Here is a 25,000-nt window from a genome sequence, read left to right on the forward strand (position 1 = left end):
CCTTCCCATCCACCGTCCCCCGGCAGAATCTCAGTGAGGTCCAGTAGAATCCAATCCTCCCCATGGAAGAGGGAGCCAGGGTTTGCTTTCTTTCTCTTCCAGGCGGGAGTGGGAGATACGCCTTCAGGAGACGTTGGGTCCCCACTATGTCATGCTGTATGCGGCCGCCCACGGGGTGCTGTACATGTCAGTCTTCCTGAGAAGGGACCTCATCTGGTTTTGCTCAGGTACTCTTCCCCACCCACTGCAGTTTCAGTGTTTCAAAAATCCAGGCAATTCATTCTAACTCAGAGGTTTCCAAAGCGTGTGTCATGGGACACTCTGCAGATTGCCGAGGAGCCCTCCAGCCTTTCTGAGTCTCTCTCTCTTTCCCTCTCTCTCTCTCTCTTTCTCTGCCAACAGAGGTGGAATATGCCACAGTGACGACACGCATTGTGTCTCAGATCAAGACCAAAGGCGCCTTGGGGATTTGCTTCACCTTCTTCGGCACGTCCTTCCTCTTCATCACCTCCCATTTCACGTGTGAGTACCTTGACTCACACATCTCAAAAAAGACATAGTGGAAATGGAAAAGGTGCAAAAGAGAGCGACTAAGATGATTACTGGACTGGGGCACCTTCCTTATGAGGAAAGGCTACGGCGTTTGGGCCTCTTCAGCCTAGAAAAGAGGCGCCTGAGGGGGGACATGATTGAGACATACAAAATTATGCAGGGGGTGGACAGAGTGGATAGGGAGATGCTCTTTACACTCTCACATAACACCAGAACCAGGGGACATCCACTCAAATTGAGTGTTGGGAGAGTTAGAACAGACAAGAGAAAATATTTCTTTACTCAGCGTGTGGTTGGTCTGTGGAACTCCTTGTCACAGGATGTGGTGATGGCGTCTGGCCTGGACGCCTTTAAAAGGGGATTGGACAAGTTTCTGGAGGAAAAATCCATTACGGGGTACAAGCCATGATGTGAATGTGCAACCTCCTGATTTTAGAAATGGGTTATATCAGAATGCCAGATGCAAGGGAGGGCACCAGGATGAGGTCTCTTGTTATCTGGTGTGCTCCCTGGGGCATTTGGTGGGCCGCTGTGAGATACAGGAAGCTGGACTAGATGGGCCTATGGCCTGATCCAGTGGGGCTGCTCTTATGTTCTTAACTACAATTCCCAGGAAGCCTTGCAGGTCTCTTGTTGTCTTGTGTGCTCCCTGGGGCATTTGGTGGGCCGCTGTGAGATACAGGAAGCTGGACTAGATGGGCCTATGGCCTGATCCAGTGGGGCTGTTCTTATGTTCTTACGTTGACGTGCCTCACTTGTGCGCCAAGAGTGGCTCTTCCAGAATGATGGACTTGACTGCCGGCATCAGCTCTGAAAGGTGCTGGGAGTGTGGAGGATAAGGACTCCTGTGCCTGTATCTACTACGGAGGACAGGCACCTGGCAAGCGGCTTCCAGCCCCGAGGAGTAGAGCAGACGGAGATGGGAGTGCAGGAGGGTCTGGCTACGTAGCCTGAGGGCCCTGTCCTCCTCAGGGCAGTTGCTGGACAGCTGCAGCCTCTTCCTGGAAGGCCAGCTCTTTTCCTCTGCATGAGCTAGTTTTAATCCTGCTCACTGTGAGAGGAAGCTTGAGGGCATGTTGGGGAAACCTCCGGAGCTGGGGGAATGGCGAGGACACCGCCTGCCCTGCCCTGCTGAGGAGCAAATGACCCATCCCTCACCTGAGCCTCCCGTCTCCGGGCCTTGGTCCCTCTTGTTCCTATTGCAACCTTTCCACTGCAGAACAAGACACCTTCTCTGTCTCGTTGATGGCCTGGATCTTGCTATGGTGTGGCTGAACTTGCTTGCTTTGTCCTGCCAGCCTAGCCACGTTTCCCTCAGCACCACTGATCAGTCCTGCCCTGCTCAGGCACTTGTGAGGTCTTCCTTTGGTTCTCTACCGTTGAGAAAATGAAACCTGGGCCTTTGTTTTGGAGACGGTGCCAGTCCTCTTCTTGGCTTAGAAGTCTCTGCTTTCCCCACCAGTGCTAGCTCCCCTCTACCCCAGTGGCGGACCAGCCATTAATGAAAAGGGGCAAATGCCCCAGGCGTGGAGCCTCACGCACCTCTAGGACTGCAGAAGCCTCTCTGAGGCTCCCGGCTTGATTGGAAACGGTGCTTCCTGTTTGCCAGAAGCACAGTTTAAGAGCCTGGGGAAGCTTCAGTAGACTTCCCAGGTGCGTTCTGGAGTCAACGCGAGGCTCCGTGTGCTCCAGGTAAGTGGAGAGGGGGAAGAGTTGCACACGGGGGGGCAGCGGCATCCCAAGGGGGGTGCCACTGCAGAGTTTTGCTCTGAGGCAAGGGACTGGGGAGACCTTGCCCTGAGTAGATGTCTTCTCTTTCAGCTGGCGATGGCAAAGTGTACGAGAGGGTGCTGGACTACAACAAAACCATCCAGGCTCTTGCGCTGCCCAGGAACCTGCCAGACACCAACCCCTACCGCTCCAGCCCCTGTGAGTAACTGGGCAGCCAGAAGTACGGCGTTGGCATGCAGATGGGCTGCAGGGCCAGTCTGCTGCCGCTCCCACATCAGTGTTGGCACCAGGGCGAACAGGTTTCTCTTGGAAGCAGGCAGTGATTGGGCTGTGTGGGGAAAGGGGGCATGCCCAGGTTTGGGTGGGGCAGGCAGGCAGTTGTGTATTCTCCAAGGATACAAATTCAATCAGTGACCCTTCTGTCCTGTTTTTTTTCATGGGAACATGAGGCCTGATGATTCTCCTGCCCTCAGGCACTGACTGAGCTTGAGCTTGTTGCACTCTGGGGGGCTTCAGGTCCCAACTCGTAACAAGCCCCTGCACATTCTCAGCATGTTTTATGTGCGCCTGCATGTTGAGAGATGCTTGTTCTCCATTGTCTGCAGAAGTTCCCAGGGGAAAACACCAGAAGCTGCTGGGGCTTCAGCAAACCTTAGAGGAGGGAGGGAAGAACTTTGGGAACTGGGGCGTGGAGCACCTGACATGCCTTGACCTGAAGGGGGTGTTTCTGAACGGTGCTATCAGGTGGTCTTCTCACTCCCAGTGAGTGTCAAAGGGGTGGTCCTGTTTCAGCAAGGAGGGCAGGAATTGTGGGTTTGTAAAGTCTGGTGTGTGGCAAGCACTCATGCTTCAGCACCTGTGTCTGGGGCCTGGCCCAGGCTGCTCCCCGTAACAAGGCTTTCTCCCTCCCTTGCCTGGCACTGCAGCGGATGTCACGACCCGCTTTGACCACGTCTTCTGGTTTGGAGACTTCAATTTCCGCCTGAGCGAGGAACGGGAGGTCGTGGAGCAGATTCTCAACCAGGGCCTGGAGACAGACGTGTCTAAGCTACTGCAGTACGACCAGCTTACCAAGGAAATGGACAATGGTAAGGACATCAGAAGAGTCCCGTTAGATCAAGCCAAATTATGCAGTGGGTGGACAGAGTGGATAGGGAGATGCTCTTTACACTCTCACATAACACCAGAACCAGGAGACAGCCACTAAAATTGAGTGTTGGGAGAGTTAGAACAGACAAGAGAAAATATTTCTTTACTCAGCGTGTGGTTGGTCTGTGGAACTCCTTGCCACAGGATGTGGTGATGGCGTCTGGCCTGGACGCTTTTAAAAGGGGATTGGACAAGTTTCTGGAGGAAAAATCCATTACGGGGTACAAGCCATGATGTGGATGTACAACCTCCTGATTTTAGAAATGGGCTATGTCAGAAGGCCAGGTGCAAGGGAGGGCACCAGGATGAGGTCTCTTGTTATCTGGTGTGCTCCTTGGGGCATTTGGTGGGCCGCTGTGAGATACAAGAAACTGAACTAGATGGGCCTATGGCCTGATCCAGTGGGGTTGCTCTTATGCTCCCTGGGGCATTTGGTGGGCTGCTGTGAGATACAAGAAGCTGGACTAGATGGGCCTATGGCCTGATCCAGTGGGGCTGTTCTTATGTTCAAAGGGGGCCATCTGGTCCAGCTTCCTTTATCTCACAGTGGCCCACCAAATGCCTTAGGGAGTACACAGGAAAACAAGACACCTGCCATTCCCTTGCATCTGGCATTCAGTCTACTTCTTGAACCAGAAGGTTGTGTATGCCCATCATGGCTTATCTCCTGTGAGATTCCCTCCATCAATCTGTCCCATCCCCTTTGAAAGGGGATCCAGGCCAGGCACCATCACTACATCCTGTGGGTAAGGAGTTCCCACAGGTCAATTAATACTGGGTGAATAAATATTTTCTCAATTTTAGTGGACGTCCCCTGGTTCTGGTATTGAGGAGGGAAAAGAACTTCCCATCTCTTGCATAATTTTGTACATCTCAATCATGACCCCCCCCTCAGGTGTCATTTTTCTTCTAGGCTGAAGAGCCCCAAGTGCCGTAGCCTTTCCTCATAAGGGAGGTGCGCAAGCCCAGTCATCTTTTTGGTTTGTCTCTTCTGCACCTTTTCCAAGTCCACTATATCCCTTTTGAAATGTGGTGATGCAGCAAACCAGGCAGCTTGCACAGAAGTGCTACACGCAGCCCACAAGACATTTTCTTTACCGCTGCCCATGTGCCGATCTGCTGGATTCCCTCCACGGCATTTGGGAGGCCACACTTATGATTTCAGTATCATGGTCTGCAGTGGTCATGGAGGGCCACTCACACAGGCCACTTGCTATCTCAAGTTGCTTGTCAGAGGCCCAGGCCTTCCCTCCCACTCTGACATCACCTCCTGTTCTTTCAAAAGAAGTGTGTTGCCCTTACAGCTTCTGCAGTTTTCCCACAGTGGGATTTGGGAATGGTACCCTTGAGAAAACCTGACCCTTCATGCTGTCTCTTCCCAACAGGGTCTATTTTTAAGGGGTTCCAAGAGCCCCCCATCCGCTTCCGTCCTTCCTACAAGTTTGATGTGGGGCGGGACACCTACGACACAACCACCAAGCAGAGGACGCCCTCGTACACGGTACGGACTTGGCAGCGGGGCAGGGAATACTTGGGCGTGGTCAATGTCCCTCGGGTATGTTTTTTCCAACACCAGGCTGCAAGGAAGAACTTTATGCTCAAGAGAGGTGCTAGCAGAGGCCAAGGCTTCGGTTTGGTCCTCCTGGATGGACTGTGAACCCACAGTGGGTACTGGTGCCATGAATGTGGCTTCCCTGTCTGTGAACATGCTGCAGTTCCCTTCAGTGGTGTGGGGATCTGAGACTGAGATGGCCAAATATTGAAATTATTCGCCAAATTCCCCAGAGAATAAATATGGCTCATCTCATTAGCAGAGGTGGATGGTTTTATTTTTTTCATGGATTTTGGTGTTTTCCAAAGGTAGGTGCAGAAAGCAGTGTTGTGTGCTTTTATTCAAAATTCACATTGTGAGTCATAATCACTTTAAAAGTGTGCTAGGTAGGTGGTATAGGTGGTATCATGTCAGGAGATCAAGTCACAGTCATTAACCATGTACCCCACCCCATTAAATAATAAATAAAAAGCAAATATAACAGTTTTATCTTTTTGCAGATTTGGGGTTTTTTTTGTGTGTGTTTTTTTACAAAAATGAGAAGTGCAGAAAGAGGTGTTGTGTGTTTTTATTTCATTATCACTGTTTTCTCCCACCTCTACTGTTACCCTGCACATGCTCAATCTTGTCTGATCTCGGAATCTAAGCAGGGTCAGGCCTGGTTAGTACTTGGATGGGAGACCGCCTGGGAATACTGGGTGCTGCAGGCTTATACCATGATCTCGGAATCTAAGCAGGGTCAGGCCTGGTTAGTACTTGGATGGGAGACCACCTGGGAATACCGGCTGCTGTAGGCTTATACCATGATCTCGGAAGCTAAGCAGGGTCAGGCTTGGTTAGTACTTGGATGGGAGACCGCCTGGGAATACCGGGTGCTGTAGGCTTATACCATGATCTCGGAAGCTAAGCAGGGTCAGGCCTGGTTATTACTTGGATGGGAGACCGCCTGGGAATACCGGGCGCTGTAGGCTTATACCATGATCTGGGAAGCTAAGCAGGGTCAGGCCTGGTTAGTACTTGGATGGGAGACCACCTGGGAATACCGGCTGCTGTAGGCTTATACCATGATCTCGGAAGCTAAGCAGGGTCAGGCCTGGTTAGTACTTGGATGGGAGACCGCCTGGGAATACCGGGCGCTGTAGGCTTATATCATAGTCTTTCGAGACTGAAGGTTGCCAACCATTTTATTTTAACTCATTAGGAAAGGGAGAAAAATCCCCACATTTCCAGAGAAAGCAAAGCACCTGCTGCCTGGAGGAGGGTGGGAGGAGTCAGTCATCAAAGGGGAATCCCCCTCCCACATATGCAAGGAAGTCCCTCACTTCTTGCTGTCTCTTTCTGTCCTCTGGTTCTTAACCTGCCCTGTGCCCTTCTCAGGACCGAGTAATATTCCGGAGCCGCCAAAAGGATGACATCCAGACTGTGAAATACTCTTCTTGTCTTGGGGTCAAAACGTCAGACCACCGGCCCGTGTACGGGCTCTTTCGTGTCAAAGTGAAACCCGGGAGAGATAAGTGAGTATTGCATCGTGGGGGGCAACATCTGGGGTCATCATGGCAGGGCAGAACGCCCTGAACGCTGACCAGCACTTGGAATGTGTTGGGTATGTCAGCTTTTCGGAGAAGGAGCTCCTGGGCATGAAGCAGACTGGTACATCGTGTCAGTGGCTCCTGACCTTCAACACTGTTGGTGCATTCTCAGAGAGAGAGACCATGCCAGAACTAGGCAAGCTGGGTCTCTCCTACCCTCCCTATAGAGGGCTCCACAGGCTAACATGCCAGCCAGCCAAGTAGCAGAGTGATCACTCCACCTTTCTGTGAGGCAGCAGTTCCCGAACTTACCATGGTTGCAGCACCTTGTCAGGATGTCCTAGCTTGTAATTAATCTGTGGAACTCCTTGCCTCAGGATGGCATCTGGCACAGGGGATTGGACAGATTTCTAGAAGAAAAGTCCATCACAAGTTGCAAGCCGTGATGGGTATGTGCAACCTCCTGGTTTGCCAGAGGTAGATACAGGAATCTTGTTGTCTTGTGGGCTCCCTGATGCAACTGGTGGGCCACTGTAAGATGTAGGAAGCTTTGGCCTTCCAAATTTGGCCTGATCCAGCAGGGCTCTTCTGATGATATCCCCACTGGCCTCTTCTTCCCAGCTTTCCCAGCCACTGCCAAGATGGCAGCACTCTGAGTTTGCTGTGGAGCCTGAGGACATTGCACTACAGTTTGGGAACCACTACTGTGAGCATTGGTTCATAGTGCTGAATTCCTCCACCAAGGGGGCATTTTTTTTCCTCTTGGGTGTTGCCGGGGGAACAGCAATGAAGGGGGCTTGTTTGAGTTGAACCTTGTCTAGCTTGGCCAGGGAGCTTTTGGCTGTGGCCCCCCTGACTTTGGCAACTGTGTCTCTTCCAGCATTCCGCTTGCCGCAGGCCAGTTTGACCGAGAGCTGTATTTGACGGGAATCAGAAGAAGGATCACCAGAGAGCTGGAGAAGAAGAGGGCGTTGAAGGACCAGAAATCTAGCACCGTCTGCTCTGTGTCCTGACCTCTAAAGCCACCTGCATAGGGTTCTCCAAGGAAGACAGGTGGCTGGCAGTGGAGAGTCCAGTGGGTGGAGTGAAGGGTGGTCACCCTGAGGCAGCTCTGCCTGAGGAAGAGAGCTGATTTGCCAGGAGGCAGCAGACCTGAGCTGCTGGCCCGAGACCCTTCTTGCAGCCTTGTGAGAAATCTGTCTGCAAAGAGGGGTTCCTGGGTTGCGACAACTTCTGGTTAGTGCTGTTTTCTAGGATGCCTCTGGGGACCATCTGAGGAACACTCTGTTACTCCTGATTTCTTCTCCTTCCTGAAGCAGAAACAGCAGGTTTCAGGACCCAAAAGTCTTCTGAAGCCTAGAAAGAACAGTCCCTTCTGCTACTTGAAGTGGTGATGGGGGACACATGTTGCCTGCCTTGCAGCCTGACCAGGAGAAGTCCATTTTCCCCAGCAGAAAAAAGCAGGTTTTCTCTCATTTTTATTCTTTTAAGAACTGGTTAAGATGATGGCAGCTGTGTGGCAGGACCTGCTGCCCGCCTCTTGGCCCCAGCAGCGGCAAAGCTCTGCACACGAAGGGGGAACATCCACATTTCAACACTTGCAACACTGGACAGTTGTGACCAGCGGTGTGACTCCTGCATTTGGAATTTGCCTTTTGCCCTGTGTGTGTGTGGGGGGGGGGAACCTGCTGCTGCTCTGGGCCATGCTTTGGGGAGGGGGTCAGAATTCCTTCTCACAAATAAAAGCAGGGTTTAAAACCTTTGTTCCCAGCATGGCCTGTTCTTTGCTCCTGAATGCTCCACATCGTCCCAAGAACACAGGACTCTGGGTGTTCCCCAACTATCTGCCAAACAAGGAGGGTTCACAACGGTCTTATGGGGTAGTGTCAAATACTGCATCCCTCATAAGTGTTCCAGAATAAGTATAGCTTAATCTAGTCCCAGGCGTATTTAAAAAAAGAGAGGGTCAGACTTGAAAGGAGTCAGTGATCAAGGAGAGGTGGGCAGCAGGCCAAAGGAGAAAGCTTGAAGGTGGCCAAGTTGCTCTCTGGGTCCCACTAGGTAGTTGCAGTCAAGCACTCGGCTCTTGCCACTGTATAACTGAACCACAACAGACTGTGGGCTCGTACTCCAAATTCAGGTCTATTTGGGGGACTTTAAAGTACTTTCAGGTTAAAAAAAAAAAAAAAAGGACCAAAATAGGGACCTCATATAAATTATGGGAACAACCAAAATGGCATCCAAAAGAATTTTTTTTAATGTACACAAAACCCCTGCCACTAAGCTTGTTAAGATTTAAAAAAAAGTTTTTAAAAACTCTTTCCAATGCATATTAACTTTTTAAGTTCAATTTTTAGCTTATCTTTAACTCAACTTTTAAGTTAAACCGTTTTACAGCGCAATCCTGACCTGCACTTGGGTCGCACCGGCCCAGCAGGGTTGCAAACATGCCTGTTGCTGTTGGCAACCTTCAGTCGCGAAAGACTGTGGTATCGCGCTCCGAATGGTGGTTCTGGAACAGCGTCTGGTGTGGCTGAAAAGGCCGATTCGGGAGTGACAATCCCTTCCACGCTGGGAGCAAGTGCAGCCTGTCCCTGGTCTGTCTCCCTGGCTGTGGGCCTTCCTTCTTTGCTCTTAGCCTCAGTCTGTTGGCCAAGTGTCTCAGCGCACCACAAAGGCTCGCTGGTCCAGGTGGCCAGAATAAGGAGGAAGCTCCAATGCAAGACGCTGGCATGGGTTGGGTGGGGAGCAGGGGACAGGGCTGGGACCCAGATCTTATGCCAGATCCCAACCCCCATTCCTGAGGAGTTTGGAACAGCTTCAAGCCACTCTGCTCTCCTCAGACTTGTGCCATCTCAGGAGGTGCAGGTCTTAGGAGACCCATTGGGCCAGGGTGCCTTACCCAGAGGTAAGGGAAAAAGTTTCCCCTTACCTCTGGCTGAGCCACTTAGGGCACCTATCCTGCACTGGATACAGCGCAAACCTGTAGGATAGAATTGCGCCCTTAGTCATATTACAGAACCCAAAATGGTTTTTTCAAATTTGACTCTGGCTGGGGTATGGCTAATTTTTATTTATAGTCAAAATACAGAGAACTTTTACACCTCATCATGATTTCTTTTTAATACTTTAATTACAGCTCACATAGAAATTTGGTGAACAGTTAATTGGTTCTTTTAAATGTTCCTTTTTTGTGAACAAGTCCATAACAAAGTTCAACTTCTGACCTAATCGTTTGGTATTTTCTCCAAGCACCTAGAACTCAAAAACAAAAGAATAATTTTTAAAAACCTTAACAAGGGGAAAGGGTCCTGAAGAGACCGTGTAACGTTCTACCTGGTGTTGCAAGTATACCCTTCTGTAAGGGTAAGTCTTGCCTCATGACCCTTTTAGAATTCTTTGAAAAGGTCAACAGGCCTGTGGATGCACACAAACCCGTGGAAATTGTATATCTGGATTTTCAGAAAGCATGTGACAATGTCCCTCACCAAAGGCTGCCAAGAAAACTTCACAGTCAGGGAATAAGAGGGAAGGTCTTCTTAGGGATTAGGAACTGGTTGAGGACCAGAAAAGACAGAATGGGTGTCAATGGGCAATTTTTCACAATGAAGAGGTGAAAAGCAGAGTGCCCCAAGGATCTGTCCTGGGACTACTACTTTTCAACCTGTTCATAAATGACCTGGATAAACAGCAAGGTGGCCAAGTTTGTAGATGACACTAAACCGTTCCAGGTGGTGAAGACCAGAAGGGATTGTGTGAAGAGTTCCAGAAGCTTCTCTGCGAACTGGGCAGCAAAATGGCAGATGCATTTCAGTGTAAGTTTGCCCCAATGCACATTGGGACAAAAAACTCAAAACTTCACATAGGCTCATGGGTGACAGATAAGGAGAGGAATCTTGGGGTGCTGGTGGACACCTCTGTGTTGACCCAGTGTGCAGCAGCAGTTAAGAAGGCCCATTCCATGTTCAGGATCAAGAAAGGAATTGAGAATAAAACTGCTGATATTATGTCATTGTACAAATTGATACAGCTCCAGCTACCTCTGGAGTAGTGCATATAGTTCTGGTCACATCTCCAAATGGTCACATAGTGGAAGCGGAAGAAATGGTCACATCTCTGGTCACATAGTGGACGTAGACAACGTGCAGAAGAACGCGACCCAATTGATGAGTGGGCTGGGGCACCTCCCTCAAGAGGTAAGGCTTTTGGGCTCTGCTCCTTTGCCATTCACATTGACGTGCCATTCAGAGCCTCAAGAGAGCAGGCTGCCCTGCCCCTTAGTCATCCCCATCACAATGCCAGTCTGTTTGCTGTGTTTGCTGCCATCCTCTCCTTCCCTCCCACAGTCCCCTCTCTAACCCAGCCCCAGAAACACTCACAGCCACAACCCAAGTGGGCAAGGAAAGATGGGCTCACTCCACAGCGCCTGGAGCAAAGCCTGGCAGGCAGGTTTCATGGGTCAGCAAAACTCAAGACATTGTATCATGGGCTACTTGACCCTTTAAGTTCCTTTATTCATATTTTCCACCAGAGTCCAGCAGGGCTCTGGCACTGATATGCAGCCACCTGATCTAAGTCAGACCATCACAGACTGAAACCTGAAACACAAAATGGGGGCTTGGTTCTCAGGGGGCGCTCTTTCCACTGAGGAAGCCCTTGCTCCCTTCTGCTGTTTCTCTGCTGTACGTTCCCTACCCCCCGAATCTCAGCAGCCTTTTGCAGAAAAGAAGCTTGTTTTCAGAGCCACAGGCCCTTGGAGTCCCCCTCGCAAGCCCTCGGGGTGCCAAGAGTGCCAGTCGTGCTTGCCCTTTCTGCCCACCCATGGCCACGTCTGCACGAAAGCCAGCAGCAACGCAGAGAGCTTCCTGGGGTCGCCGCAGCAACGTCAACGAAACAGGCGGTACATGCGGGGGAGGCGCCCGTCCTTGCTGGAGAGGGCAGCCTGGATGTGTTCATAAGTGGGCAGCTCTGTCAAGTCCCCCAGTGCGGCCACAGCTGGCTTGTTCCGCAGCATCTTCGTCACCACCCTCTTGATGTCATTGGCACCTACTTTACCTGCAGGAAAGTGAAACAGAAGCCATCAGGCATTGCTAAACAGGCAGAGGCTGAATCACTCTGCATTGCTGGGGATGGATAGAGGGATGTTCTTTTCCCTCTCATACAACACCAGAACCAAGGGACAACCCTTAAAATTGAGTGTTGGAAGAGTTAAGACAGACAAAAGGAAATATTTATTGACCCAGTGTGTAATTAGTCTGTGGAACTCCTTGCCACAGGATGTGGTGATGGCACCTGAAAGCCCAGATGTCTTTCAAAGGGAAATGGACAGATTTCTAAAGGAAAAGTCCATCTCATGGACAAGTCATGATGGGTGTACACATCATTCTGGTTTTAGAAGTAGTGTATCCCAGAATGTATGTATCCTTTCAGAGCGCGATACCATAGTCTTTCGAGACTGAAGGTTGCCAACTAGCTATCCCAGAATGTTAGATGCAAGAGGGTGGCAACAGGATGTAGGTCTCTTGTTGTCTTGTGTGCTCCCTGAGGCATCCGGTGAGGAAACTGGACTAGAGGGGCCCCCCTTTGGCCTGATCCATGCCAGTTACTTCCAGCCACGTCCAAAGGTGGCAGCAGAAAAGATAAGGGCCCATGCAAAGCCGTGGAAACTGGCGTGGTCTCAGCCACACCAGGGCAGCAGACGGCAAGAGTCAGGCAGGGCCAGCCCCACAGGCTCACTCACCAATCAGGAGGCAGAGCTCATGAGGCAGCTTTCTGGTGCTTGTGGCCAACACTTGCCTCCCCACATCCTCAAAAATCACTGGCCGGGACTCCAGGTTCATCATGAGCATTGACTGCAGCTGGGTCTTGGCTCGCTCGAGCTCTACCTGGAAGGAAGAGGAATCTGGCTTTTGTTCTGGCCTCCAAACAAAATAGCTGGGACAAGACAAGAGTTCTGGAGCATCTAAGCCAAGCCCTGAAACAACCTTACACACACACACACCATGGGCAATAATCATTCCCAGGAATCTAAAACTCTGACCAGGCTGTGCACCTCTTTCATTTAAGAGTGGCCAATAGTTTCCTGATCAACTTACTTCTCCAACTGCTCCAGCCATTAAGATGAACTCACGGGTAATTATTTCCACCATCTCTCTGACCTGCAAAAGGAGAGAGAAAACCAAACAGGTGAATGGAGAACAGCTGCAATGTCAGGAAGTGCCTACTAATTCATCTGATGAACAGCCTTCCCCAGGGGCAGAGTCCTTCTGAGAAGGCTGCCAAATGGGGAGAGGGACACACAGAGGACCTGCCTTGCCCAAGATCACAGTGGGGAGAGACTGAAGCAGGGTTGCTTGTAGAGAGGGCATATCTCGGCCTCCAGAAACAGCACTAGGCTGCTGGAGAGACTCAACTCATAAAGCCACAGCAATGCTCGGAAGGAAGCAGGGCTGGGGGGCAAGTCCAGAAGAGCCACCCACCTGCCTGGGGTCCGCACTGGCGTGGATGCACAGGAGGCCTGTGTCCTCATAGCTGTGGTGGTACGAGGTGGCGTTGTACATCCAGTGGTGCCTGAAAGGACAAGGTGAGGTTCAGCAACCCCCTGCCAGACAGACTGCCTCCCTTTAACCACAGGCAGGAAGGCAGCAGTGGCGACACAAAGGATATCAACAGGGAATCACAAATGTGTTGAGTGACCTTTGGCCTCAGCCTCCCATCTGCAGTAAGGGGACAAGAGAAGCCTAACTTCTGTTGTAAGGATGGCTGCAATGCTCCTTATAATTCTGTGGTGGGCATCCACAGCCATGCATTTTCCCTCCCTCCTTTCAGAGTGGGCACCCAACAGAGGCCACTGTCCTGATACCCTCATGGTAGAGACAGTTTCCGCTTGCATCAACTGTGCAAATGCCCCAGAGATGCCCTCTTTGCCGGCACCAGAAATGCAGCGGCCAGCATCTACCTATTTCTGTAGGTGCCTCCATACTAGAAACCCCTAGAAGACCTGAAACAAAAAGGCTGGCACAGACCTACAGCAGGCCCTCAGTAGATCCATTCAGGAGCCCCTGTAGATACCAAAATCTTAAATCCACAGGGGATGGGGTGGCTGCACCCAACCTCCCGAATGCAACAGGAAGTCACTTCCTGTCACAGCTGGGAGGTCCTCCAAGGCCCTCCAGCCACAGATGCTCAAATCTATGGATTCCGAGTGAAAGGATGAGGAGGACCCGCTGTACATACCATAGGTCAGGAGAGAACAGACCAGCTTGCCGAAACAAGCCACCCCTTCCTCACATCCAACAACTTGGCTCTGCCCAAACCTCTCAGACAAGAACACATGTTGTTTCTCTGAGGAATTTCCACCGAAGCAGAATGACGAAGATTCAGGAGGCGAGGCGTGAAGAAGGCCCCTGCCACCCCGCAGAGACACTCACCGGTTCAGCACGTTCAGATACAGTCGCGTGAACATCCCTTTGCCTGGCCCGCCAGCAGAGAAAGAGCCGCCTCCGCCCATCATCATGTTCAGGACAGCAAAGGGAATGAAGTCTTCCTCCTGGGCCAGAGGGGGAAAGGCAGCTGCTCAGAGCAGTGCTTCGAGGGGAGGCCAAGCACGCGAGCAGGCCAGGGATGCCAGGGCTACCGCTTACCAGAAACGAGCAGCTCTCCAGTCCAATCATGATGTGGGTCAGCTCTGGGATGGGGGTGGGCCCCAAACTCACATCAGACATGTCCTTTTCAAGCTGTGGGGAAAGAGAGAACTCCATCAGCCTTTCAGGGGAAACAAAGCCAGGCTGCAGACCCCTTCAGACCAGGCCTGAAATGTCTCCTCCACAAGCTCCAAAGCCCTCTGTTCCCTGAGGCTGGGCAGAGGGCTACAGCAGCATGGTCTCTCCCATGTGGAATTCCTGGTCCAAAGAGCTTGCCACCTGAGCATGTCCCATGGGCCACTTTTGGGCAAGCACTGAACCATCACAAGAGAGCAGCGGGTTGATCCTCTGGTGTGCTCACCTTGAGTATCCCTCCCGTGTACTGAGCGACAGACCGGTCCACATCCTTGGCCTTGCTGCTCCCCCACACAGGCTCAACTCCAAGCAGGTGCTTCCGTGCACAGTCCACCAGCTGCTCATGTTCCATCCCCACGCCCGCCAGCACCATCCTGTCAGGCGTGTAGTAATTGCGCAGATAGGAGTGCAGGACGGTCCTGTCGATAGCCTCCACGTTCTCCGCAGGGCAGAACCTGTTCAGCCCCACTGTGTTTTCTCTGTAAGCCGCCTGTCAGAGGCAGAAAAGACACCAAGAGGTTTGATTTGGCAAAACAAAACGATGGCAATTCAGAAGGCAAAACACTGCTTTTCCTTCGGAGGGACATCCCAGGAGCGTGAAGAGAAAAAGTAAGTGCAGGCCAGTATCTCTTTGTCAGGCAAATCACCCGCTCTGGAGAAAAACAAAAGGAAAACATTTCTTTATCCAGTGTGTGATTGACCTGTGGAACCCCTTGCCACAGTATGCGGTGATGGTGTCTGGTCTAGATGCCTTTCGAAGGAAATTGGACAGATTTCTAAAAGAAAATTCCATCCCAGGTGACAAGCCATGACGGGTATGTGCAACCTCCTGATTTTAGAAGTAAGCTGTCTCTGAATGTCAGATGCAAGGGAGGGCACCAGCATGCAGGTCTCTGCTTGTCTTGGGTGCTCCTTGAGGCATCTGGTGGGCCAGTATGAGATACAGGAAGCTGGACTAGATGGGCCTCCAGTGAGGCGCTTCTTATGTCCTTACAGAGCCCCTGAGACAAAAAAAAGCCCAAAAAGCATTTGGCACTGCTGCCAAAACACCAAGGGTTTTGGCACCGAGGCTCCAAGACACAGAAAGAAATCAGGGAAGCAGCCAAAGGAGAAAAGATTGGCACGAGGGAGTCTTTCGACTACACTTGCGTGTCCAGATTACAACGCAAAGACAAGACTTCTAGCTATAAGAACAGACTGCCTTGGAATGCTGAGCAAATGACAGGGGAGGCCAGACTCGACCAGCCTCTGGGGCCAAGGGTTGCCCAAACAATGGGGCTCCCTTGGAGCTTGCAATGAGCCCCAAATACCACAGGCAGGTCATTGACCGGGGCAAAAAAAAGTCTCTGGTGAGGGTGAAAACGTCTCCATGGGCTTCTTGGACACAATCAGGTCCAATCTCAAGTGCTGGGACTCCATTGCAGAGCTCTTTAGGGGAGCACTGCTGCCCAATTACCATTATAGCCACAGAGGCTTGAGTAGCTGGTACAGTGAGTTTTTTTTAGGTGGGTCCCAGTATTAAATAGTTTGGGAACCACTGGTCTAAAGCAGGGGTGTCCAAAGTTTTTGGCAGGAGGGCCACATCGTCTCTCTGACACTGTGTCGGGGGCCAAGGAAGAAAATAATTAATTTACATTTAAAATTTGAATAAATTTACATAAGTTTACATAAATAAATATATTAAAGATGAATTTCCATGAAAGAACATAAGAACAGCCCCACTGGTTCAGGCCACAGGCCCATCTAGTCCAGCTTCCTGTATCTCACAGCGGCCCACCAAATGCCCCAGGGAGCACACCAGATAACAAGAGACCTCATCCTGGTGCCCTCCTTTCCATCTGACATAGCCCATTTCTAAAATCAGGAGGTTGTGCATACACATCATGGCTTGTACCCCGTAATGGATATTTCCTCCAGAAACTTGTCCAATCCCCTTTTAAAGGCGTCTAGGCTAGACGCCATCACCACATCCTGTGGCAAGGAGTTCCACAGACCGACCACACGCTGAGTAAAGAAATAATGAAGGTCTTGCAATAGCTCAAGACCTACAAAAGGCCTTGCACAAAGCAAGGCTGGCCTTTCCTTTGCTGCCGCTACTGCATCACAGACGTGAAACAGCAAGCAGTGGAGGGAGCCCTCATCCCACATCTCATGAGAGAGGTCAAACAGTTGCCCTCACACTGAGAGCGGTTGTGTTGGGCCAGTGTGGGCTCCAACAAATCTCCGGAGGGCCAGAGGCTCATTGGAGACTGGGGGCTCTCTGAGGGCCGCATTTAAGAGGCCTCGAGGGCTGCTTCTCTGAGTTCACCTGCAGTTATTTTTTTTACTATATTTATATCCTGCTTTTCTCCCTGAAGGGACCCAAGGCTGCACACAACAATAATTAAAAAAACACAACACAAACACATTAAAAACAAGTTAAAAACACATTCAGTGTTATCTAACATTGTGAGTTGGGCCTACAACTTGCTCTTAGCCTAAGCAGTGGAGATGTGCACTTGGATATCTTTGAGCTTGGGCCCCCTGACACCACACTGGCTCTCTATAGGTTTTGAGAGAACCTTGCTCATAATCTCATGCTCTTTCCCATGTGCTGCTTTGTGCTGGAACCTGCATTCCGATCCAGCTAAAACCCACAGGAAACATCACATAAAGCAGCCAAATCACAAAACACAGAAGAGACACACTAAGGGTTCACCACTACCACCCTACCCCCGCCCCAAAATTAAACCTCATCATCCAACACCAGTAAATTGAGATGAGCAGACACTATTTCCCAAAACATTCCCCATGCGTGTCTTTGAGGAGTGAAGCACCCGAGATAAAAAGCCACATGCACTATTCTGGTTTGGCATTCCAATGCTGCCCAGAAAGCCCCCTCCAGTCACCCTGAGAGCCTGCAGTGAGCCTTCTGGGCGCTTTCCTGCCCCTTGCCTTCTTCTGAACAGCAGAGAGAATTTTCAAAAAGTTGCATCTCAGTCTCAAAACCTGTTCCCAGAACAGAATAAGGTGGTGCCACTGGGAGACCTACCGCATGAATCATCTCCGTCAACAGTGGCTCTGGGTCTGGCCTCATATTCAGGTCCTCCAGCTCAAAGCGCACAGCCATGCGGGTCATCTCAATCTCTTCATCTATTCCAAGGGAAAAAGCCAAAGGTTAGCCTCACACTCCTACCAGAGGCCCAAACTTCTGATGTACAGTTGTCCCTCCTGGAGCTCAAAACAGTAACCCAAGGCGCCAAGTCACCCACAGGCCCTTTTCTACTGGAGCAGTTTCCTGTCTTTTTCCTCCACCTGCCCAACCAGGCTGCTACTACACTACACCTGTGGTGGTGCTTGCACATGTCCTTGTCAATGCCACACCATGCATCAGCTCAGAATGTCAACCTCTGTAGGCTCAGAGGGGTGTTCTCACCAGCGTTATCATACCTGACAACCGAGGCTGTAGCACCACATCTGCCAGCAAACTGACCACCGTGTCCAGGCCTCTTGTGTCTGCAGAAACAGCGTACATGGTGGTGTCCCTGGGAGGAGAGCAAATCTGAAGTCAGATTTAAGACTGACTTAAATCTGAAATTCAGTTTAAGACTGTTGCCCTGATTTGAGAGGTCTGCATGTTTCCTCCTTAATTTTGTAGCCTCTACAAGGCAAGATCTGTTTTGTGCTTAAAATCATGTAGACGTACCTGGATGCCTGGCAATCACAGATGCCACCATGTTTTTCCAAGGTCAGAAGGATCTCATCCTTGCTGCCAAACTGAGCTGTAGACTGAACGCAAAAAGAGAGAAAAAGCCATTACAGACGTTGGTTTTAAACCACATTTTACTAGTCAACTCTTGGGATTGCTAAACCCTCACAGAGGATTCATGACAGTTTGGACAGTTATTAACAGAAAGGAGCACACAAGGCACAAAACAGGTCCTGGGGGATATGGGGGAATGTATCCCTCCCCAAGAACCCACAGTATGGTTCACAGGCTTTTACATGATTCTTTCCCTTTAAAAATGAGGCATTATGGCTCTAGCCCTCATGGTTTCAGAGAGATGAAAAACTGAACTACCACCCACATTACTTACAGAAAAAGCCAACTTTTCCAAAAAGTGTGAAATGCCACTAGTGTATTTTGCTTCGTATCTTGATCCTGAATTTATAAGTACTGTTAGGGGACGGAAGGGAAGAAGAGAAAGAAAAGGGTCAGTATTTCTATCCCTCAAAAGAGAATGTGTCAGTGAAGTGAAATCAGAATATCTCAACTCGGCTGAGTTTAACAGTAAGCACAAAATCACGTCACGCTCCCACTGTTGTTCACTCTATCAACTCTGCAGCGACATCCATTTCCAGCTCTCTTAAAGAGCTCTGCCACCCATTTTCCCTTGATGCTCCTGAGGCTTCAAAGGCTTTATGGCAGGGGTGTCAAACATAAGGCCCGGGGGCCGGATGCGGCCCGTGGAAGCTTTTTATCCAGCCCTCAGGCTCTCAGCTGCTGAGATGTTACTGCTATAAGGACAGCCCACATGAATATTGGCTCTCCCATAACTTGAAATATGATCAAGATTTGTGTATTTTCTCCTCTGTCATTTTCAGCTGATGAGTTCCTAAGTGAAAAAAGTGCTTATTTTTTGTTATGACCTGATTAATGACATCACTTCCTGCCTAACGACATCACTTCTGGCCCTCAGCAGGCACCATGAATGCCGTTTGGTCCTTGGTATGAAACGAATTTGACACCCCTGCTTTAAGGTGTCTCCTCTTCCTCTCTAGCTAACACTACTGAACTCATTCCCAACACCTGAAGCCTAAAAAATGCATAATTATATTTGTTACTCTGGTGCCTTCTACATGGCTGAAATGGTGACTGGAAGTTCTTTGGGGCAGGGCCCTGCTTGCTCTTACGTGCAGCCCTCTACAAAGTGCCAAGTTGCTCTCTGGCAAACAGCAAAAATACGAGTTAAGGGGCAGGGTGTCCCCAAACTGTAAAGCAGGGATGCTACTTCACTGCATACCTTCACTGCAAGGGAACTGGTTTCCAGAGCAGTACTGCAATTTGGTCTGATTCCTGAGGGCCTTCGCTTCCGCTTCCCACATTATGGGGGCTAAGATGCCAAAGACAGCATCTCCAGTTCAGAATTCCTTGAACCCAGCAACACACTGCAAACCCGGGGTGTTTACTTGTTGTACATGTGGCTCCTCCTGTACTAGGGACTGGTTAGGCAGTGCTGCAGCATCACAAATATAGATTCAAATGCCTCTCTGTGGAAAGAGTTCAGAGTTAAGGTTGTTTGTGGTGGACAGAAGATGGGTCTCCTGCCAGAATGACACCGACTCACAGAGAGCAGCTGAGATCTCAAGACCAAATTCCAAATCTGCTCCATGTTAAACCTGAGGATGTTCTCGCCTCAAGACTTCAGCGCACCTCTTGGGCTTTGCGTGCACAGAGAAATCTGGACCCAGAGCTGCAACCGAACGCTACTTACTCCCAACCGTACAGAACTGTCCAAATTTGTTTTGGGAAGCCACCTGCAGTCCATTCTCAAGGGTGGTCACTTTTGTCTCAAAACCCTCTTGGCTGTCGACGGTTGCGAAGACGGGCTTTGGCACACCGGGTAGAGGACTCGTCAGGGGGATACTGGGGTAGCCACCCCCACTGCTATATTTTCGGTACGCAACCAGTCCAAACCTAGAGCACAAGAAGGAAGACCAGATAGCTTGAGACCACAGGGTGGGGTGGGGGCTGCTGCAGCGAAGGGATGGGGTGCAAGGGCAACAGAGGTTTGGAGGGACCAAAATTTGGCAGGCATAGTCCAGCCAGTGGTTGTATGACTGGAGACACACAAGAGAAGGGAGCAAGGAATGGGGGGCTGCAAGGGAACTGGAAAGGAGAGAATGAGACTCCTGATGGACAGGCTCACATGGGGGGAAATGGGGGCTCTGCACAAGAGTGTCCCGCTGGGGATTTTAACACACACTGAAGCTTAACAGTCAGAGTTAATTCACTTCATTGGCCCATGGCCAGGACGCTGCAGTGCAGTTCCCAGACTTTTTAGCACCGGGGACCCACTTTTTAAAACAACACTCTGTTGGGACCCACCAAGGTTGACCAGACTCAGTGGCATAGCTGGAGGGGGGGCGGGCAAGCAGCCCCTCCCTTTGGAGCCATTCCTGGTGGGGGGAGCAAAACAGAGCCGTACAGGGGAATAGCTGCAAAGGGCCGCTTGCCCGCTGTCTGCCAGACTGGGTGCTCTGCCCCCCTCCAGCTACGCCACCAAACAGATTTTTTTAAAAAGGAGATCTAGAAAAACATTTTACTGCACCTGTCCATCTCCACACATGTCTGCCAACCGCGTGGAGCTCAGCTCCTTGCAGGGCAGCAGCAGCTACAGGCTCTAACAAACAGCCTCAGGACTTGGGGCAGTTTCTTATCTGGCCTTTCCATCACCCTTTGGCGACCCACCAAAAATGAAGTTGGGACCCACAGTTTGGGGTAGCGGTCTGGGAGCCGGACAGAGTCTTGGGAAGATTCAGGCCCCAACCCCGGCTCAGCCGTGAAGCTTGCAGGGTGACCTGGGGCCCGTCGCTCTGCCTCTCTCTGCCTCGCCCGCCTCGCAGGGCTGTTGTGAGAACACAAGCAACACCCAAGGATCATGTGAATGTCAAACATGCTGCTCCTTGTTCTCTGGTGCTGGGGGCTGCTGCGGGGTTGGTGCTGGTGCTGGGGGGCTGGTGTTGGGGGGCTGCTGCGCAGGGCTGGGCCTTCCCTGCACACAGCCCCAGGCCAAGGGCTGCTCCTGGGACCCTGCTGGGGGAAGGGGCTGCCTGCATTCCCCCTGCTGGAGGGTCCCCAGAGCCCGCCCTCCACCTGTCTACTCAGAAGCAAGGCCCATTGTGGCCAATGGGGCCTACTCCCAGGCAAGTGCGGCCAGGCTGGCAGCCCCCAAGGGGAGGGGAGGGGCCGGAAGCGCGGAGGAGCAGCAGCCCCGACCGCTCTGGCCCCGCCACTCTCCTCCTCCCCACTTCCACTCCCCGGGCCTCTGCTCTCACCTGCGGCCGGCTCCCCAGGCGCCCCGCCGGACCACGTTGCCCGCCATCTTGGCTCCCTGACGGCGCTGCGCCTCCACTGACGCCGCGCGGGCTGATTGGCCCGATGGTGGGCGGGGCGCGACGTCTGCTCCGCCCCCGACCCACTTCCGATGGCCAAGCGGCGCTCCTCCTTACCACTTCCGGTCCCTGCCATCTCCCGGGCCACGGAGGCGGGACCGGTCTCGCGGCCACGCCCTCTGCCTCCGATAGGAGGGACAGGCAGGGGCGTGTTGGAGGTGGGGTGGCCCTTTATGTTAAGGAAGGGATAGAATCCAGCACAGTAGAGATTGAAGGTGGGTCCGACTCCACGGTAGAATCTCTGTGGGTTAAATTACCAGGCTTGTGCAGCGATGTAATACTGGGGGTGTGCTATCGTCCTCCAGACCAGAAATCGGAAGGGGACCTTGAAATGAGGAAACAGATCAGGGAGGTGACAAGGAAGGACAGGGTTGTAATCATGGGGGACTTCAATTATCCTCATATTGACTGGGTCAATTTGTGTTCTGGTCACGATAAGGAAACCGGATTTCTTGATGTGCTAAATGACTGTGGCTTAGATCAGCTAGTCACGGAGCCCACCAGAGGACAGGTGACTCTGGATTTAATTTTGTGCGGTACGCAGGACCTGGTTAGAGATGTAAACGTTACTGAGCCATTGGGGAACAGTGATCATGCTGCGATCCGTTTTGACATGCACGTTGGGGGAAGAATACCAGGCAAATCTCTAACAAAAACCCTTGACTTCCGACGGGCGGACTTCCCTCAAATGAGGAGGCTGGTTAGAAGGAGGTTGAAAGGGAGGGTAAAAAGAGTCCAGTCTCTCCAGAATGCATGGAGGCTGCTTAAAACAACAGTAATAGAGGCCCAGCAGAGGTGTATACCGCAAAGAAAGAAGGGTTCCACTAAATCCAGGAGAGTGCCCGCATGGCTAACCAGCCAAGTTAGAGAGGCTGTGAAGGGCAAGGAAGCTTCCTTCCGTAAATGGAAGTCTTGCCCTGATGAAGAGAATAAAAAGGAACATAAACTGTGGCAAAAGAAATGTAAGAAGGTGATAGGGGAGGCCAAGCGAGACTATGAGGAACGCATGGCCAGCAACATTAAGGGGAATAATAAAAGCTTCTTCAAATATGTTAGAAGCAGGAAACCCGCCAGAGCAGCGGTTGGCCCTCTGGATGGTGAGGGAGGGAAAGGGGAGATAAAAGGAGACTTAGAGATGGCAGAGAAATTAAATGAGTTCTTTGCATCTGTCTTCACGGCAGAAGACCTCGGGCAGATACCGCTGCCCGAACGGCCCCTCCTGACCGAGGAGTTAAGTCAGATAGAGGTTAAAAGAGAAGATGTTTCAGACCTCATTGATAAATTAAAGATCAATAAGTCACCGGGCCCTGATGGCATACACCCAAGGGTTATTAAGGAATTGAAGAATGAAGTTGCAGATCTCTTGACTAAGGTATGCAACTTGTCCCTCAAAACGGCCACAGTGCCAGAAGATTGGAGGATAGCAAATGTCACACCTATTTTTAAAAAGGGAAAGAGGGGGGACCCGGGAAACTATAGGCCGGTCAGCCTAACATCCATACCGGGTAAGATGGTGGAATGCCTCATCAAAGATAGGATCTCAAAACACATAGACGAACAGGCCTTGCTGAGGGAGAGTCAGCATGGCTTCTGTAAGGGTAAGTCTTGCCTCACGAACCTTATAGAATTCTTTGAAAAGGTCAACAGGCATGTGGATGCAGGAGAACCTGTGGACATTATATATCTGGACTTTCAGAAGGCGTTTGACACGGTCCCTCACCAAAGGCTACTGAAAAAACTCCACAGTCAGGGAATTAGAGGACAGGTCCTCTCGTGGATTGAGAACTGGTTGGAGGCCAGGAAGCAGAGAGTGGGTGTCAATGGGCAATTTTCACAATGGAGAGAGGTGAAAAGCGGTGTGCCCCAAGGATCTGTCCTGGGACCGGTGCTTTTCAACCTCTTCATAAATGACCTGGAGACAGGGTTGAGCAGTGAAGTGGCTAAGTTTGCAGACGACACCAAACTTTTCCGAGTGGTAAAGACCAGAAGTGATTGTGAGGAGCTCCAGAAGGATCTCTCCAGACTGGCAGAATGGGCAGCAAAATGGCAGATGCGCTTCAATGTCAGTAAGTGTAAAGTCATGCACATTGGGGCAAAAAATCAAAACTTTAGATATAGGCTGATGGGTTCTGAGCTGTCTGTGACAGATCAGGAGAGAGATCTTGGGGTGGTGGTGGACAGGTCGATGAAAGTGTCAACCCAATGTGCGGTGGCAGTGAAGAAGGCCAATTCTATGCTTGGGATCATTAGAAAGGGTATTGAGAACAAAACGGTTAGTATTATAATGCCGTTGTACAAATCGATGGTAAGGCCACACCTGGAGTATTGTGTCCAGTTCTGGTCGCCGCATCTCAAAAAAGACATAGTGGAAATGGAAAAGGTGCAAAAGAGAGCAACTAAGATGATTACGGGGCTGGGGCATCTTCCTTATGAGGAAAGGCTACGGCGTTTGGGCCTCTTCAGCCTAGAAAAGAGACGCTTGAGGGGGGACATGATTGAGACATACAAAATTATGCAGGGGATGGACAGAGTGGATAGGGAGATGCTCTTTACACTCTCACATAATACCAGAACCAGGGGACATCCACTAAAATTGAGTGTTGGGCGGGTTAGGACAGACAAAAGAAAATATTTCTTTACTCAGCGCGTGGTCGGTCTGTGGAACTCCTTGCCACAGGATGTGGTGCTGGCGTCTAGCCTAGACGCCTTTAAAAGGGGATTGGACGAGTTTCTGGAGGAAAAATCCATTATGGGGTACAAGCCATGATGTGTATGCGCAACCTCCTGATTTTAGGAATGGGTTAAGTCAGAATGCCAGATGTAGGGGAGAGCACCAGGATGAGGTCTCTTGTTATCTGGTGTGCTCCCTGGGGCATTTGGTGGGCCGCTGTGAGATACAGGAAGCTGGACTAGATGGGCCTATGGCCTGATCCAGTGGGGCTGTTCTTATGTTCTTATGATAGGCCGGCTCGCGTGGGGGCGGGGCTTGTGCTGTGGGCGGCCACTCGCTCCCCGCCGCTGGGAGAGGGAAGGCCCTGATTGGCCGGCGTTGACCGAAGGGCGGGTGTGGGCGGGGCCTGTCCCGCCCCTTCGTGTGACCACGCCCCTCTCCCCGGGCGGTGTCGGCTGCGCGGTCTGCTGCCCTCGCCTGGGTCGCCTCCCCGCCCGCGCCCATGTCCGGCCGGGGCCGCCTCCCGCCCGGCTCCAGCGCCCCCGGCCTTGGAAGCGGCGGTGAGGGCAGCATTCTCGGCGCACGGGGGCGCCTCCGCACTTCGCGTGGGTGCCCCTGAGCATGTGCAGAGTGCTCCTTGGCCGGCCATGCCGGAGAAGTGACTGGAAAGCGCCTCTGCGAGTGTCTCTGAGCGTGTGCAGAGTGCTTTCCCGCCAGCCATCCTGAACGGGGGACTGGAGACTCTTGAGGGGGGTCTCTGAGCATGTGCAGAATGCTTTCCTGCCAGCCATCCTGAAGGGGGGACTGGAGACTCTTGAGGGGGGTCTCTGAGCATGTGCAGAATGCTTTCCTGCCAGCCATCCTGAAGGGGGGACTGGAGACT

The 25,000-nt window shown here is 51.4% G+C and overlaps 3 protein-coding genes across 7 annotated transcripts in view; 2 read left to right on the forward strand and 1 right to left on the reverse strand.

The window, feature by feature from the left end:
* Positions 1-8,209, forward strand: part of INPP5E (inositol polyphosphate-5-phosphatase E) — a 15,533-nt gene extending 7,324 nt beyond the window's left edge. For all 5 annotated transcript variants that reach the window (XM_066610694.1, XM_066610698.1, XM_066610697.1 and 2 more), the window contains 7 exons: positions 103-227; positions 403-522; positions 2,374-2,481; positions 3,210-3,371; positions 4,818-4,933; positions 6,362-6,498; positions 7,394-8,209. In XM_066610694.1, coding sequence (XP_066466791.1) covers positions 103-227; positions 403-522; positions 2,374-2,481; positions 3,210-3,371; positions 4,818-4,933; positions 6,362-6,498; positions 7,394-7,526 — 901 coding nt within the window. In that variant the 3' untranslated portion in view covers positions 7,527-8,209. The remainder of the gene's footprint in view (positions 1-102; positions 228-402; positions 523-2,373; positions 2,482-3,209; positions 3,372-4,817; positions 4,934-6,361; positions 6,499-7,393) is intronic.
* A 2,781-nt stretch (positions 8,210-10,990) lies between these two features.
* PMPCA (peptidase, mitochondrial processing subunit alpha) lies at positions 10,991-21,442 on the reverse strand. The gene is made up of 13 exons (XM_066610651.1): positions 21,330-21,442; positions 19,766-19,968; positions 18,368-18,447; positions 17,977-18,059; positions 17,721-17,815; positions 17,323-17,423; positions 14,518-14,781; positions 14,157-14,249; positions 13,944-14,062; positions 12,993-13,083; positions 12,609-12,671; positions 12,254-12,398; positions 10,991-11,568 (listed from the first exon to the last, which is right to left on the reverse strand). The coding sequence occupies exons 1-13, from the start codon at positions 21,374-21,376 to the stop codon at positions 11,399-11,401; spliced, it is 1,554 nt and encodes a 517-aa protein (XP_066466748.1). The 5' UTR covers positions 21,377-21,442; the 3' UTR covers positions 10,991-11,398.
* A 3,120-nt stretch (positions 21,443-24,562) lies between these two features.
* The window catches only part of ENTR1 (endosome associated trafficking regulator 1), a 13,630-nt gene continuing 13,192 nt past the window's right edge, over positions 24,563-25,000 (forward strand). Inside the window, exon 1 of the mRNA XM_066610818.1 lies at positions 24,563-24,677. Coding sequence (XP_066466915.1) covers positions 24,620-24,677 — 58 coding nt within the window. The 5' untranslated portion in view covers positions 24,563-24,619. The remainder of the gene's footprint in view (positions 24,678-25,000) is intronic.

This window comes from Tiliqua scincoides, chromosome 16 (assembly GCF_035046505.1).
Source record: "Tiliqua scincoides isolate rTilSci1 chromosome 16, rTilSci1.hap2, whole genome shotgun sequence".
Taxonomy (NCBI): Eukaryota; Metazoa; Chordata; class Lepidosauria; order Squamata; family Scincidae; genus Tiliqua; species Tiliqua scincoides.